Source organism: Centropristis striata, chromosome 20 (assembly GCF_030273125.1).
Source record: "Centropristis striata isolate RG_2023a ecotype Rhode Island chromosome 20, C.striata_1.0, whole genome shotgun sequence".
Lineage (NCBI taxonomy): Eukaryota > Metazoa > Chordata > Actinopteri > Perciformes > Serranidae > Centropristis > Centropristis striata.
In genome coordinates this window covers 33,053,511-33,069,613 of record NC_081536.1, presented here as the reverse complement: position 1 = coordinate 33,069,613, position 16,103 = coordinate 33,053,511, and the positions used below count along the sequence as shown (strand labels likewise).

Below are 16,103 nucleotides of genomic sequence, written 5' to 3'. Positions count from 1 at the left end.
CAGCTCGTCTGTTGTCATTATTATACTAATTGTTTTTCTCAGCCATGAAGTGATACAAAGAAGCTTTTTACTAAATCCTGAGGTATTTGTACTTTCCATTTTTTATGTTTTTGTTCAAAAGGTTTTGAGGTAAATAATTTTTATACATGTTTAAAACTCTCTTTAGGTTATTAGGGTTAAAAATCAACTGGACACTTCACTTAAAGTTTATTTACCATTTTAAATGTTTATTTTTTAAGGTTATTTGCTCTTCAGTTTATTTACATATAACCTAGCACACGTAATTATCTGAAAGGTTTTTTTGGTCTTTAATATATTAAAATAAACACTATATATCTTTTAACAATTTTCAGGACTTTGGATGTTACGCTTGTTATGTTTTGTCTTTTTTTTTTTAAATAGTTTTTGATTATAGTTCAAAGTTTTTTATTTAAAATTTTTAAAATGTATTTTTTAAGGTTCTTCGTTCTTACATGTATTTACATCTAATAATAATAATACATATAATTATTTGAAATGTTTTTTGGTCTTTTTGATAATATATTTCTTTTGTTTTTAAAAGATTGTTTAGGTATTCATGTTTAATCTTTAATTGTAAAAGTTTAGTTTTTTATATTGTAGTTATATATTATTAATTTAACTTTGAAGGTTCGTTCAATTTATTTACATAAATGAATGGTTTTATGGACTTGAATATGTAATATATATATATATATATGTTATATTGTATATATTACATATATATATATATTATATATATGTATATATTACATATATAAAATATACAGATAAAAGATAAAATAAGGTTTTTAGGTCTTTAAATAAAAAAAAATCTCATTTACATTTTTAATTTATCATTAGAGGTTATTTGGTTTTCAATTTATCAACATTTTGAAATTCCTTTAGGTGATAAATGTATTTTAGTGATGTTCTGTACTAGTGTTTAAAGGTTTAACGGTCCTTAAGTTTTATGTTTTTTTTTTTAATTTTAGTATCAAAATATTGTTTAGGTTAAGTTAGTTAAGTTTTTTCATAAATATATAATTATTTACAGTTTTTTTTTGGTCTTTGATCAGATTGCACATATATACATATATTTTTTTAAAATGTTATGTCCTTGAGTGTTTCTTTATTAAAAAGATTCTTCTAATATAGATATTTTCATATAATTAAAAATATAATTTTAGGTCATTAAGTTAACAGAAACCTTTCATCATTAGGTGGTTTTCACAGGACTGAATATTTATATATAGAGTACTTATTTTACTGCTGGGTAGTAGTACTTGTACTTCAGTAAAGTATCTAAGTACTTCTCCCACTGCTGAGTAGTAATACTTGTACTGCAGTTAAGTATCCGAGTACTTCTTCCACTGCTGAGTAGTAATACTTGTACTGCAGTAAAGTATCCGAGTACTTCTTCCACTGCTGAGTAGTAATACTTGTACTGCAGTAAAGTATCCGATTACTTCTTCCACTGCTGAGTAGTAATACTTGTACTGCAGTTAAGTATCCGAGTACTTCTTCCACTGCTGAGTAGTAATACTTGTACTGCAGTAAAGTATCCGATTACTTCTTCCACTGCTGAGTAGTAATACTTGTACTGCAGTAAAGTATCCGAGTACTTCTTCCACTGCTGAGTAGTAGTACTTGTACTGCAGTAAAGTATCCGAGTACTTTAGTTAAAGGTGTTTTGTTGCTGGGAAGACTCAGGTCCTGCCTCACCTCCCGTCAGCCCCACCCTCATCACCAAACTGTCAGACAGCCAATCAGAAAAATCCCTCTACTTGTTACTAGGCAGGATGTGGGCGTCAGCAGCCAATGGGATCGGCCGGGCCGGGGACGGGCGCAGGGAGCGGAGACAGACCGAGTGACAGCGTCTGAGTCCCGGGGAAGAACATCACGGAGCTCCGCGGGAGAAAAACACCCCTGCGACACAGCCAAGATGCCCAACAAAGCCAAGAAGGAGAAGGTGAGGATGTAGCTTCATCACCGCTACATTAACACCTTTTGCAGTTCAATAAAACATGGCGGCCTTGAAGCAGACGTTATTTTTAGCTGACTTTTATATTTTATCGAGTAGCGGCTAAGCTAGCCTGCTAAGGCCCCGTTAGCAGAGGACGGCTAAGCTAACGGCTAAGCTAGCGGCTAGCTGCAGAGTTTCCAGCAGGGTTATTAATGTGAGTGTCAGCCGCTGAGGCTCTGTATGCAGATAAAAGTGCACATTAGCGGCTGTGAAAGCGGTGGAATAGGGTGTTAACCTGCAGGTACATAACTACCGGGCTGCTGCTGCTGGAGCTCCGGGCGGAGAGGAGCCGCTCCAGCCTGCTGCTTCAATTATTCATCCAGTAGGAAACAGTCTCCCATATGAAGTGTGACTCATTCATGCATGTGTTCCTTCATTAAACATGAAATATGTGATGCTAACCAGCTGTTAGCTCCGCCACACTCCGTTAGCTTTCATTTGATCATCACATGATGGGAGGAGCTGTTTATTTAGATAGTTATATTATACTGAGGTGATGGAGCTACTTAGATATTATACTGAGGTGATGGAGCTACTTAGATATTATACTGAGGTGATGGAGCTACTCAGATATTATACTGAGGTGATGGAGCTACTCAGATATTATACTGAGGTGATGGAGCTACTCAGATATTATACTGAGGTGATGGAGCTACTTAGATATTATACTGAGGTGATGGAGCTACTCAGATATTATACTGAGGTGATGGAGCTACTCAGATATTATACTGAGGTGATGGAGCTACTCAGATATTATACTGAGGTGATGGAGCTACTCAGATATTATACTGAGGTGATGGAGCTACTCAGATATTATACTGAGGTGATGGAGCTACTCAGATATTATACTGCGGTGATGGAGCTACTCAGATATTATACTGAGGTGATGGAGCTACTCAGATATTATACTGAGGTGATGGAGCTACTCAGATATTATACTGAGGTGATGGAGCTACTCAGATATTATACTGAGGTGATGGAGCTACTCAGATATTATACTGCGGTGATGGAGCTACTCAGATATTATACTGAGGTGATGGAGCTACTTAGATATTATACTGAGGTGATGGAGCTACTTAGATATTATACGGAGGTGATGGAGCTACTCAGATATTATACGGAGGTGATGGAGCTACTCAGATATTATACTGAGGTGATGGAGCTACTCAGATATTATACTGAGGTGATGGAGCTACTCAGATATTATACTGAGGTGATGGTGCTACTCAGATATTATACTGCAGTAATATTAACACAGTGTAGAAGTAGTACTGCATTTATGGTACAAAAGTATTCACAGGAAAGAGTATCAAAGTAAACGTCAAACTGTAGTAGGGCTGGGCGATATATCAATATAAAAGATATATATATATATATATATACTGTATATATGTTTTTTTTTTTTTTTAAATGTGATATGGAATTAGATCATATTGCATATATCGATATAGTTCAATTTTGCACTGTGATCTTTGCTCCAGACAAGCTGACAGTTTTATTTAAGATGGGTTTTTTTTTTCATTTAAATGTGCGCTTTATGGAGCTTTGAATTAAAAAAAAAAAAACGGTACTCCTGTTGTTATACAGTATTTATGTTGACTTAAATAAACGGTTTCAATAAAACTTCTTGTGACATGTCATATTTGGCTTTGAGTGAATTTGAATTTGAATCAAAAAGTTTCAGAATCAACACGTTGAACCTAGGGCTGGGCGATATAGCAATATAAAAGATATATCGATATATTTTTAAATGTGATATGGAATTGGACCATATCGCATATATCGCTATAGGTCACTTTTTTTGGTAACGCTTTATATTAAGGTCCTTGTAATAACCATTAATTAACAAGTAATAAGGCCCTTGTAAGTCCTTACAAGATGCTTATTAACATTATTGTGTGTTTATAAGCTTATATAAGTGTTAATAATGGCATTACAAACACCCATGACCCACCCATTATGTCTTTGCCATGCCTTTATTAATCTTATTTTGTTTGCTTATTGATATTAAAATATACTTTATTGCTCATCTATTATAAGTTAACTATAAGTTAACTATGCTTTTTGCAACTACCGGATCTAAAGCGAGAACAATGCCTTATTACTTGTTAATTAATGGTTATTAAGGACCTTATTATAAAGCGTTACCCTTTTTTTTTCTTTCTTTCTATATAAATGCTGCCCTTACTAGGGTTTGTCATATTTAGTTATTTTGTAATGTTCGTTATTCTTTTCTCATACACAAGTAGTTTTATTGAAACTGTTTATCTAAGTGAACATAAATACTGTATAATAACAGGCTTTTTAATCAAAGCTCCATAAAGTGCACATTTAAATAAAAAAATATCTTAAATAAAAAAAAGCCTGTAAAATAAAATAGGCCAATCCTTTTCTGGAATAAATATATTTCTATGAGAAAAGAATAAAAAAACATTACAAAATAACTAAATATGACAAACCCTAGTAAGGGCAGCATTTATATAGTAAGAAAGAAAGAAAATTGAACTATATCGATTTGTGCGATATGGTCTAATTCCATACCACATTTAAAATATATCGAAATATCTTTTATATCAAAGTACCGATGATCCGTTCAAGGACCGTTGGAAAGTTCAAACTCTGACGATAATCCTGTTTTTACTGTTTCTTTCTACGATAGCGCTAAAAAACATTGATCATATGTAGGGCTGAACGATATGGACAAATTCATATCTCGATATTCATGCCAGATATCTCGATATCGATACAATACGATATGACTACGGCTTTCGGTGAAAACCAAGCATTTTTCAGAAAAATAAAAACATCATAATACAAAAGAGTGCAGTTTTATTGATTAGAACTCACTGCCAGTCATCAACATTAACATAAAGTCACTCAATAATAAATAAATAAATAAAAATTAACATTTTACTGCAGCTCCGCTTTGACAATAAATAACCAATGCAGCAGCTGGTGGAAGGTGAAACATTGAAAGTGCATTGAAGTGCAACATCTTATATTCTTCATAAGACAACATAACAGTATGCAGAAAATGCAGAACAGAACAGAGGTAGTTACAGCACGCGGTGGTGTTGTTTCAAGTGGTGAAACAAGTTGGTTGTGTTCCCGTGCTTCGTCGCAATTTTCGCCAAGCACGACCTGCTCAACACCTCGCTCTGGTCGACATCATCCTTTCTAAATCCAAAATACCTCCAAATAATGGAGGATGATTTATGTTTTGGCACAAAATTAGATTCTGCACTGCCACCGGCCGCATTATCTTCCGCACTCATGTCACTTTTCTTTCGTTTCTTTCGTTTTGATTTCCCCGCTGTGAATGTCCTGTGTGTGTGGCTGTGTGCGTCTCACTGGGGATTCACACCGGGCGCGTTACTGCAGCAGCACGTCAGCTTAGCGAGCCGGCCGTATACACGCGAGATAACGAGATCACGCGATAATCCTGACCATACGGGAGACCGCAAGATCCCGTGATAAACTCTAAACTCTATTTATACAGTCTATGGATAAACTGTGTGTATAAAGTAAACAACAACAACAAAAAACAACTTACTTTGCTTCTCTGAGGTGAAAGATCTGTTGATCTGACCATCTATCCTTATAAAAACAATATGTTATGTCATAAATGATTGTATGATGTTCCACTTCAACAATCAGTCTCTTGTCGTCCGTGTCTCCGATCCTCTGAGACCCTTTGATTGATTGATTGATTGATTGATTGATTGATTGATTGATTGATTGATTGATGATCTGGTGCCCCGGTCATAACATAACGTTGATGCGAAGTAGATTTAGGCTGCATGAACTGCGTATTGTGTTTTATTTTGAAAGGGGCGGAAGTGTTTTACGCTGATTCTGAGTCGGACTTCCTGTCTGGTGATCTGCTCTGTTGAGATTCACGCGGTTTGGCAGCGTCTCGCGGAGAAATAGAAGTCCTAGCTAATGCTCGTGTAGAGACGCTGACGCGACGCTGCAGTAACGTTACGCTACGCGCCCGGTGGAAACGCTCTCATTGATTAGAGTGTTACCTATTTGCAACGTCATACGCGACGCTGACGTTACGCTGCAGTAACGCGCCCGGTGGAAATCAGGCTTTAGTCTACGTCTCCCTCACTCCCACCCTCCTATGTTTGTCATTGGTTGGCTTCAGCTGTCGATTCACAGCAAGCATGAAATAAGCTTTGTGGTTGGCTGGCCGTAGTGGTGCGTTCAAGGGCAATCTTAAAAGTAATGTTTATGGTGACTGCCAGAGCTTTACGTGCAGGGCGAGCGCGGGGGAAATATATCGTTTATATCGTTGCTTTTCCGATATTAATATCTTGAATGTTCATATCTCGATAAAGATACGATACCGATATATCGTTCAGCCCTAATCATATGTGAAAAAGTAGTTTTTGAAGGCTTTATATTGAATGTTGCTTCCACTTTTCCTACGTGTAAACAGGAAACAACCAAAGGTGCTAAAAGCGGCATGAAGAACAGCGGTGGCGGTGGCGGTGGTGGCGGTGGCGGAGGTAGTGGTGGCGGTGGCGGTGGCGGTGGCGGCGGTGGGGGGAAAGATGCTACGACTGCTGCAGAGAACTCAGACGAGGTGAGTTTACATAAAAACACAGACAAACACATGACGGAGTCACAGAGTCACATGTTGAGTCTGAACACACTGAGCTGATTATCACTGCAGCACACACACACACACACACACACACACACACACACACACACACACACAGCATCCATACAGGGTGAAATCACATGATGAAGACTTCTTGTTATGGAAATAACACACAGATAATAAACAACGGGACATTGGAGCACCACGTTATTGTAAACATCATGAAACAAAAAGTCTCAGAATCAACACGTTGAACCTGAACGCCTCACATCATTTGATGTATTTTACTGCCCTACAAAGTCTAACTGCAGTAACCACATTTTTGGGTGAAATTGAGTTATATTTAAAAGTGAACTCCGTGATGTCTGTTTTATCTTTTGACAAAGTTTTAGATTCCAATTTTGTTTTATTTCAGAGAAATAACGATGTAAAAATTGCAGTAACTACAAATCCAACTCAAAACCAAAGCAGACCGCAGTAAGTTCACTTACAACGCTGTGATTTGGATATATTAAATCCATATAAATATGGATTTAAACGTAAAACCAAAGCAGACTATAGTAACTTCACTTCACTAGTCTTGTTTTTCTTCATTGTGTTGAATAATGAAGACAAGAAGAATAAAAATTATAAGTTTATTTGATAGGGAAATTATTATCGAAATATTATCGTAAAAAAAGTGAGATAAAATTATATGAAGACTAAAATATAACATTACTTTATAATTTTAAGTCTGAACTACACAAATCTTTGAATAGAGTTGTTAAACACTTTTAAATACACTTATAACAAAATCAATTTGAAAATGTTAATTCACTGAATACAAAATATAAAAGCTGAAAGAAGACGACAACAACATTATTATGAGAACCTTTTACAGCAAAACCAGAGTTCAGTAACTACATTTCAAAGGGGTCAAAGGTCAAATAAATCGTCATGATTTTTGAGCATAAAAATGACATCATCAATACATGTAGAATATGTCATATCACTTAATTACCTATAACACATTATTCTGGCCAGTTAAAAAACTTTAAAGCAGTTTTTCTCAGTTTAATATTTGCGTAGTTACTGCAGTTAGACTTTGTAGGGCAGTGTTGACATTTATTGGTTTATTACAGACTTATTGATTGTGTGTGTGTGTGTGTGTGTGTGTGTGTGTGTGTGTGTGTGTGTGTGTGTGTGTGTGTGCTCAGTCCCAGCAGCAGCAGCAGAGCGGCAGTAAGCGTCCCAGTAACAGCACGCCTCCTCCCACTCAGCTCAACAAGATCAAATACTCTGGAGGTCCTCAGCTGGTGAAGAAGGAGCGCCGCCAGAGCTCGTCTCGCTTCAGCCTCACCAAGAACAGAGAGCTGCAGAAACTACCTGCACTCAAAGGTAACGCACACCAACCCAGACCTGTCAGGATAATAACATTATAAAACTACAGTATGATATGTGGACATGAGCAGGATAACTGACCTCCATATCCCCCGTTGTGTTTACACTAGGGCCGGGACTTTAACGCGTTAATTAAGATGAATTAGTTTTAAAAAATCAACGCGGCAAAAAAATTGACGCATTTTAATCACACTTATTTTTGCACCGCGGAACGTTTCTCACTGGATGAGTTTCAGGAGGACCGATTATACTGGAGCACCAACTAGTGTTGATGAGTTGAGACAACAACAAACCACAGTGAACATGAAGGAAGAAGCTGATGAGACCTTTGGTTGGCCCCGTGGATGATGGGACATTTAGTTACTAAAAACCAACGGATGGAAGCGTCCATAAGAGCATGGTTGTGTTGCTAGGCAACAAGGAATTCACATATCACCATAGCAGCACATCCAGCCTCAAGTATCACCTCAATGCTAAACATATAGCAGCTAGCGGCTAGTGTGCTAGCTAGCGTGGATTGTGTTTTACTTCAAAAAACAAAGTATTCTAGTTTACAGAAGGTCTACCTACCTATAGGCTACCTGGATTTATGAAATGAAATATATTTATAAATATGCTATTGCTACACTTAATGGCAAAAATGTCACTGGTCTGTTGGACTTGAACAAAAATAAACAATATTTTTGTTGCTTAAGCTTATGTATTCAGTCATTATTCAATGGTATACTAAAAATCCTTGTGAAAAAAATGACTTCTCACTGTTCTCAGGTCAAATATTTATGTGCCATTAAAATGCGATTAATTTCGATTAATTAATTACAAAGCCTCTAATTAATTAGATTAATTTTTTTTAATCGAGTCCCGGCCCTAGTTTACATGCAGAGTTATTTACATAATGTCAACAACAACACTTTATCAACACAAACATGATGATGATGATTTCCAAGAATAAAACAGATTTTCTCTGAGATTTTAAAGTCACAAATTTATGAGAAAAAAAAACCGCTCAGATTTTTTAAATTTATGAGAAAAATAACTATGATATGAATCTGAGATTAAAGTGTGAAATTTTGGAATCCCCCAGAATTTTTCCAAAATTGAAAAAACTAACAAATATACATAAAAAATATTATTATTATTATTATTATTATTATTAATAATAATATAATCATTATTTTTCATTTTTATTGTTATTATTATGTAATTATTCATCATTATTATAAATATTATCACCATCATTAATATTTGTATTAATATTATCGTTGTTATTATTATGATTATAATTTTGTTATTATAATATGTTTTATATGTTATTATTGGTATTATAATTATTATTCATTGTTTTTATTATTATATAATTTTTATTATTATTATTATTATACATATTACCATTTCATTACTGATATTACTATGATAATTATTATAATATTTTATGTTATTGCTATTATCATTATATATCATTTTTATTGTTATTTTATCATTATTCTACATATTATCATTTTATTATTGTTATTATTATGATTATACTTTTTGTTATTATATTATTATTATTCTAATATTATAATTTTATTATTGTCATTATTATGATTATACTTTTTGTTATTATATTATTATTATTCTAATATTATCATTTTATTATTGTTATTATTATGATTATACTTTTTGTTATAATATTTTGTAAAATTCTGTAACTTCCTTCCTGATCAGTTTAAACAAAGTGCATGAAATATAAGTAAACAAACACAAACAAACAAGCCTTCTCCTTCTTCTTCTTCTCCTCCTCCTCCTCCTCCTCCTCCTCCTTCTTCTTCTTCTTCTTCTTCTTCTTCTTCTTCTTCTTCTTCTTCTTCTTCTTCTTCTTCTTCTTCTTCTTCTTCTTCTTCTTCTTCTTCTTCTTCTTCTCCTCCTCCTTCCTCTTCCTCCTCCTTCCTCTTCTTCTTCTTCTTCTTCTGTGGTGGTGCTCAGACTCTCCTGTGATGGAGCGTGAGGAGCTGTTTGTGCAGAAGCTCCGTCAGTGCTGCGTCCTGTTTGACTTCGTCAGCGATCCGCTCAGCGACCTCAAGTACAAGGAGGTGAAGAGGGCCGGCCTCAACGAGATGGTGGAGTACATCACACACAACAGCGACGTGGTGACCGAGTGCATCTACCCCGAGGCCGTGCTCATGGTGAGCACACACACACACACACATTCTTGTACTTCTATCTTTGTGAGGATACATATATTATATATATATTAGTGTTTTTACAGTGTTTTTAATTTGTACTTTTCTCCGTTTTTGACAGTTTAAGGGTCGAAACACAACAAATGACACAAAAATGTTACTAAACATTTTAGATCTTTTAGGTATAAATGAAGGGATACTTTCATGTTATTTGTCCAGTTTTATGTTCAATCAGTAAACATTAATCTCCGTCTGAAGCCAGAATAAAGTGATTTATTTTTGTAAGTCGCTTTGGATAAAAGCGTCTGCTAAATGACTAAATGTAAATGATTTATCTGTGATTTAATGTGAATAAACGGATCTAAAGGAGGCTGAAAAAACTCCAACATGATTCTGTCTGCAGGAACACAACAACTCTGCTGTTAAAATGATGGTTTTCTGAACGGAGTCTGGTTCAGCAGAGTTATAGATCAATGCATGTCATTTATTAGGGAGTTTTTAATGGATCGTTGAACAGTTTAAACTAGTTTTTAAGAGGCTGAAACACAAAAAACAAGTATTTCATGTCTTCTTTTAACTTTGTATTCATCACGTGTGTGTGTGTGTGTGTGTGTGTGTGTGTGTGTGTGTGTGTGTTCAGTTTTCAGTGAACTTGTTCCGGACTCTTCCTCCGTCATCAAACCCGACGGGCGCCGAGTTTGATCCCGAAGAGGACGAACCGACGCTGGAGGCTGCCTGGCCTCACCTGCAGGTACACTGACTCTGTGTGTGTGTGTGTGTGTATGTGTGTGTGTGTGTGTGTGTGTGTGTGTGTGTGTGTGTGTGTGTGTGTGGTGTGTGTGGGTCTCTTCACTACAGTAACAGTAAAAATACTCTGTTACAAATAAACTTTGTGTCTGCAGCTCGTCTACGAGTTCTTCCTTCGTTTCCTGGAGTCTCCAGACTTTCAGCCGAACGTCGCCAAGAAATACATCGACCAAAAGTTTGTCATGTCGGTAAGACCTGAACACTGATGTATTTATTTATATATATAAAAATATATATATGTTTATTTATATATATATATATTTATGTTTAAAAAAGAAATGTTGGCAATAATTAATGGATAAAATGCTTCTTTAATTATTCACCTCTCTATTCATTTCCTCATTTATTGAATTTACTATAAAATTTTTCCATTTATGAATTAATTAATTAATTTTTATTTTATTTTCATCAATTAATTATTTTTTTATTTTAATGTATTCATTTATTTTGCATGTATTTTAATGTATTCATAATTGTTTGTATTCATAATTGTTTTTTTTAATTTAGATTTATCTATTCACATTTTGTGCATTAAGTTACTTTGCTTTTATTTTAAAAAAAAGTTAATTATTTTATTTTATTTCGATTTATGTATTAATTTTAAATAAATAATCATTTATTTAGCTTTTTTTTATTTATTTCAAATTGTTTACATTTTTAAATGAATTAATCAATTGTATGGATTAATTAAAATGAATAATCATTTATTTTCCATTGTTTTTTAATTTATTTAAAGTGATTAATATATATATATATTAAGTTTTTTATTATTTTTGCATTTAATTATTCATTATGGCTGTATTATTTTTGCCTTTCTATTTCCCCAAACTCTTTTTATTTCTGTATTATTTTACAGAAATGTAAAACCTGTTTTATTGCTGTTCGATGATTGTTTGTGTTTGTGTCTCAGCTGCTGGAGCTGTTTGACAGCGAGGACCCCAGAGAGAGAGACTTCCTGAAGACCATCCTCCACCGGATCTACGGCAAGTTCCTCGGCCTCCGCGCCTACATCCGCCGCCAGATCAACAACATCTTCTACAGGTCAGAACGCCAGCAGAACCCTGCAGCAGGTCACATGACCCGTCAGCTGATCACTGTTATTAACCCTTCAGAGGCTGTTTTAGTCCGTCTCATGCCGTCTGTATATAGAGTGTTTATTATTTATTTCCAGCTCTGTCTGTGATCTGACTCATCGTTACGGTTTTACAGATTTATCTACGAGACAGAACATCACAACGGCATCGCAGAGCTGCTGGAGATCCTGGGCAGGTAGCACCACTTTTATTATTATCAGGACTTTATTTATTATCAGGACTTTTTTTATTGTAAGAATTTTTTAAGCGTCCGGATTTGTCAGGATTTTTTTTATTATCTGAACTTTTTTACTGTCAGGATTTATTTTATTTTTTTCCTGTCAGGACTTTTCTTTTACTATCAGGATTTTTTTTATTATCAGGACTTTTTTTACCGTCAGGATTTTTAATTTATTTTTAATTTATTTTTTTTACTGTGTGGGCATTTTTTATGTGACGACTATTTTTACCGTCAAGACTTATTCTACTGTCAGGACTTTTTTTTGTCAAAACTTTTGTATTATCAGGACTTCATTTTTTATTATCAGGACTTTTTTTTTTTTACTGTCAGGACTTTTTTATGATCAGGACTTATTTGTTACCAGGACTTTTTAAGCAGGACTTTTTTTTACTATTCAGGACATTTTTTATCATCAGGACTTCTTTTGCTGTCAGGACTTTTTTTAATTCATCATCAGGACTTTTTTATTGTAAGAATCTTTTTTTTTTACTGTCAGGACATTTTTTATTGTGAGAATTTTTTTAACGTCAGGATTTGTGCTGGAAAATGAGCTGCTGGGACCTCCAACTAGAGAGCTGGAGCATCCAGACTAGAGAGCCGGAGCATCCAGACTAGAGACCTGGAGCATCCAGACTAGAGACCTGGAGCATCCAGACTAGAGACCTGGAGCATTCAGACTAGAGACCTGGAGCATTCAGACTAGAGACCTGGAGCATCCAGACTAGAGACCTGGAGCATCCAGACTAGAGACCTGGAGCATTCAGACTAGAGACCTGGAGCATCCAGACTAGAGACCTGGAGCATTCAGACTAGAGACCTGGAGCATCCAGACTAGAGACCTGGAGCATCCAGACTAGAGACCTGGAGCATCCAGACTAGAGACCTGGAGCATTCAGACTAGAGACCTGGAGCATCCAGACTAGAGACCTGGAGCATCCAGACTAGAGACCTGGAGCATCCAGACTAGAGACCTGGAGCATTCAGACTAGAGACCTGGAGCATCCAGACTAGAGACCTGGAGCATTCAGACTAGAGACCTGGAGCATCCAGACTAGAGACCTGGAGCATTCAGACTAGAGACCTGGAGCATTCAGACTAGAGACCTGGAGCATCCAGACTAGAGACCTGGAGCATTCAGACTAGAGACCTGGAGCATCCAGACTAGAGACCTGGAGCATCCAGACTAGAGACCTGGAGCATTCAGACTAGAGACCTGGAGCATCCAGACTAGAGACCTGGAGCATCCAGACTAGAGACCCAAATACACAAATCTACTAAATGTCAAAGTTTCTGAAACTAAATCACAGCATGGATTTTCTCTGCTGGAGTCTGAATGTGGGATTACTGGTTACATGAAGCCACGCCCACTGCCACAAACTGGCCCCGCCCTTCACAATAAAAGCCCAATAATGCATGAACACTGCAAATGCCATAAAGTTAATCACTTTATTTACAAATATTAACCAGAACATGGAAGTTGAAATCATTAAATTCATACAATGGGACAGATTTTTTTTTTACAGTATTATTAAATTGCTTAAAGAAAAAACACTTTGGTTATTCTACAGATATATATTATAAATACAGGTATTAACTATTAAATTATCTGTGTTTTTAAATAAATTATCAGTGAAATAACTTGTTGTTTTCTGTTATTTGACAGTATTTTTTATATAACACCCTCAAACACCAGTAAAAGAAAAAAACAATCAATGAGAATTAAGTTTTACAGAGAATTAATTTTAAACATTTGATAAATAATCGAACAGGAAACCATGGAGACGCCTGCCAGTCACAGAGTGATTGACAGCTCTTTGATCTGAAGTTACATCATCATGACATCATCATGACATAATTTCCTCACACTGACGGAGAAAAAAACACAAGGACAACGTGGTCACATGTTCCTCTAAGACACTGGTAAAACCTGCAGTGGGTGATGATAATCCCTATTGTTAAAATATGGAAACAGTCTCTCAGTGAAAGTGTGTGTGAAGGTGTGTATGTGTGTGTTAGTATCAGCATCAGAGAACGACAGCGTTCCTCTGTTCCAGTCCAGATTCACTCTGATCCTCTGGAGCTTCTTCTGCACGCTGAGACCAGTGGTTGGGTCTGGTGCTGACCACGCAAAGTATCCATCTTCATAGAACAGTATTATCCAGAATCCAGACTGTGGGAGTTCTTTCCTCGGGACAGATTCTGCTAACACACCCAGTGACCAGCGTGTATTGTCTCCAACCTGGACGTCCCAGCTGTGAGTCCCTGAGTTAAAGCCCTCAGAGCCCAGAACAGAGCCGATCCCACCAATCCTCTCTGGATTATCAGGAAGCTGCTGTTTCCCTCCTGCTCTCAGACTGGTCAGATCTGGAGACAGGAAGAGTTTTGGATCAGCAGTGTTTGGGTCCAGAATCAGAGGACTGTAGGAGACCATGTCCTTCATCTTGTTCCAGATGTTGAAGGCCAGGTTGCCCAGGTGTTTGGCCTGGTCTATCAGAGCTCCTGAGGGCAGCTCAGGATCCTCCAGCAGGAGGCGCTGCTGGACTCTTTCCACTGCAGCCTTGTAGTTGTGCAGGAATGAGAAGTGTTCAGCTCTCAGCTCGTCCTCTGTGGCTCTGACTGTGTCTGAAAGAGCTGCTATCTCTCTGCTCAGAGCCTCCATCTTCTCCTTCATCATCTGACTCTTCTGCTCCTCTTCCTCCCTCAGTGCAGCCATCCTGGCCTCCTCTTCCTCTTCTAGAAACTGGTGGAGCTTCTTAAACTGCTCCTTAATCTGCGTCTCTGTGCGTCGGGCCTGGACCTGAATGTGTTCTGCTGTTTGATCAAACTTCACTTTAACTTCTTTACAAACCTTTAACTTCTTCTTTAAGAGCTCCAGAGTTTCCTGAAGTTCCTTCTTGTGTTGTTGTGCAGCTTCATCGATGGGTCTGAATCTGTGGTTGGAGTGTTTTTCTGAGTCTCTGCAGACGAGACACACTGGCTGCTGATGGTCCAGACAGAAGAGTTTGAGTTTCTCAGAGTGCAGACTGCAGAGAGCCTCTGAAGCTCTCTGATCTCTCTCCTGTAAGAAACTCTCACACAGGTTCTTTAACGCCAGGTTTGAAGGTGGTTCACTCCTTGAAGATCTTCTCTGACAAAGTGGACAATCTCTGGTTGGTTTCTCTCTCCACCACCTCTGCAGACAGTCTCTACAGAAGCTGTGGCTACATGTCAGAAGAACAGGATCTTTAAAGATGTCTTGACAAACCGGACAGCGGAGATCGTCCTCTAATCTGGAAGCCATTTATTCTCTGAGTGAAGCTGAAAACACAGCAGACAAACAGCTCAGCCACTCCCTGTTCTCTCAAAGTTACTTTACTTTCCTGTAAAACTGTCCTTCAGTTTGTGGATTCAGCAGCTGGGTGAAGTGGAGCTGTTCCAGTATTCCCAGTAATCTCCTCAAGTCGTCCTCTTTCAGTCAAAGTGGAGTTTTAGTAGTTTTAGTCCGAAGCTGAATCTTCTCGTCCGTCTCTCAGAGAGAGAGAGAGTGTGTGTGTGTGTGTGTGTGTGTGTGTGTGTGTGTGTGTGTGTGTGTGTGTGTTTGTGAACTGTCAGGTAACTGAAGTGTGTTATTCATCAGTTCAGAAAGAGACTCAACATGATAAACTGTTGTGTTAAAGCTCCGTCACTCAGTTGACTCAGCGGTTTCCTGGTTAGTCTCAGCTGAGACTAACCAGGAAACAGCTGAGTCAACTGAGTGACGGAGCTTTAACACAACAGTTTATCATGTTGAGTCTCTTTCTAAACTGATGAATGACGTACTTGCAGA

The 16,103-nt window shown here is 36.9% G+C and overlaps 2 protein-coding genes across 2 annotated transcripts in view; one reads left to right on the top strand and one right to left on the bottom strand.

The window, feature by feature from the left end:
* The first annotated feature begins 1,866 nt into the window (after positions 1–1,866).
* The window catches only part of ppp2r5d (protein phosphatase 2, regulatory subunit B', delta), a 25,790-nt gene continuing 11,553 nt past the window's right edge, over positions 1,867–16,103 (top strand). The window contains exons 1-8 of the mRNA XM_059323943.1: positions 1,867–1,969; positions 6,468–6,614; positions 7,832–8,012; positions 9,981–10,180; positions 10,818–10,928; positions 11,080–11,172; positions 11,895–12,025; positions 12,194–12,253. Of these exons, the coding sequence (XP_059179926.1) occupies positions 1,943–1,969; positions 6,468–6,614; positions 7,832–8,012; positions 9,981–10,180; positions 10,818–10,928; positions 11,080–11,172; positions 11,895–12,025; positions 12,194–12,253 (950 nt within the window). The 5' untranslated portion in view covers positions 1,867–1,942. The remainder of the gene's footprint in view (positions 1,970–6,467; positions 6,615–7,831; positions 8,013–9,980; positions 10,181–10,817; positions 10,929–11,079; positions 11,173–11,894; positions 12,026–12,193; positions 12,254–16,103) is intronic.
* LOC131958748 (nuclear factor 7, brain-like) lies at positions 14,208–15,826 on the bottom strand. Its single transcript, XM_059323946.1, has one exon. The coding sequence runs from the start codon at positions 15,576–15,578 to the stop codon at positions 14,208–14,210; it is 1,371 nt and encodes a 456-aa protein (XP_059179929.1). The 5' UTR covers positions 15,579–15,826.

Bases quoted from the DNA above. Each gene is read 5' to 3' on its own strand.
- LOC131958748 (XM_059323946.1), bottom strand. From the start codon at position 15,578: ATGGCTTCCAGATTAGAGGACGATCTCCGCTGTCCGGTTTGTCAAGAC.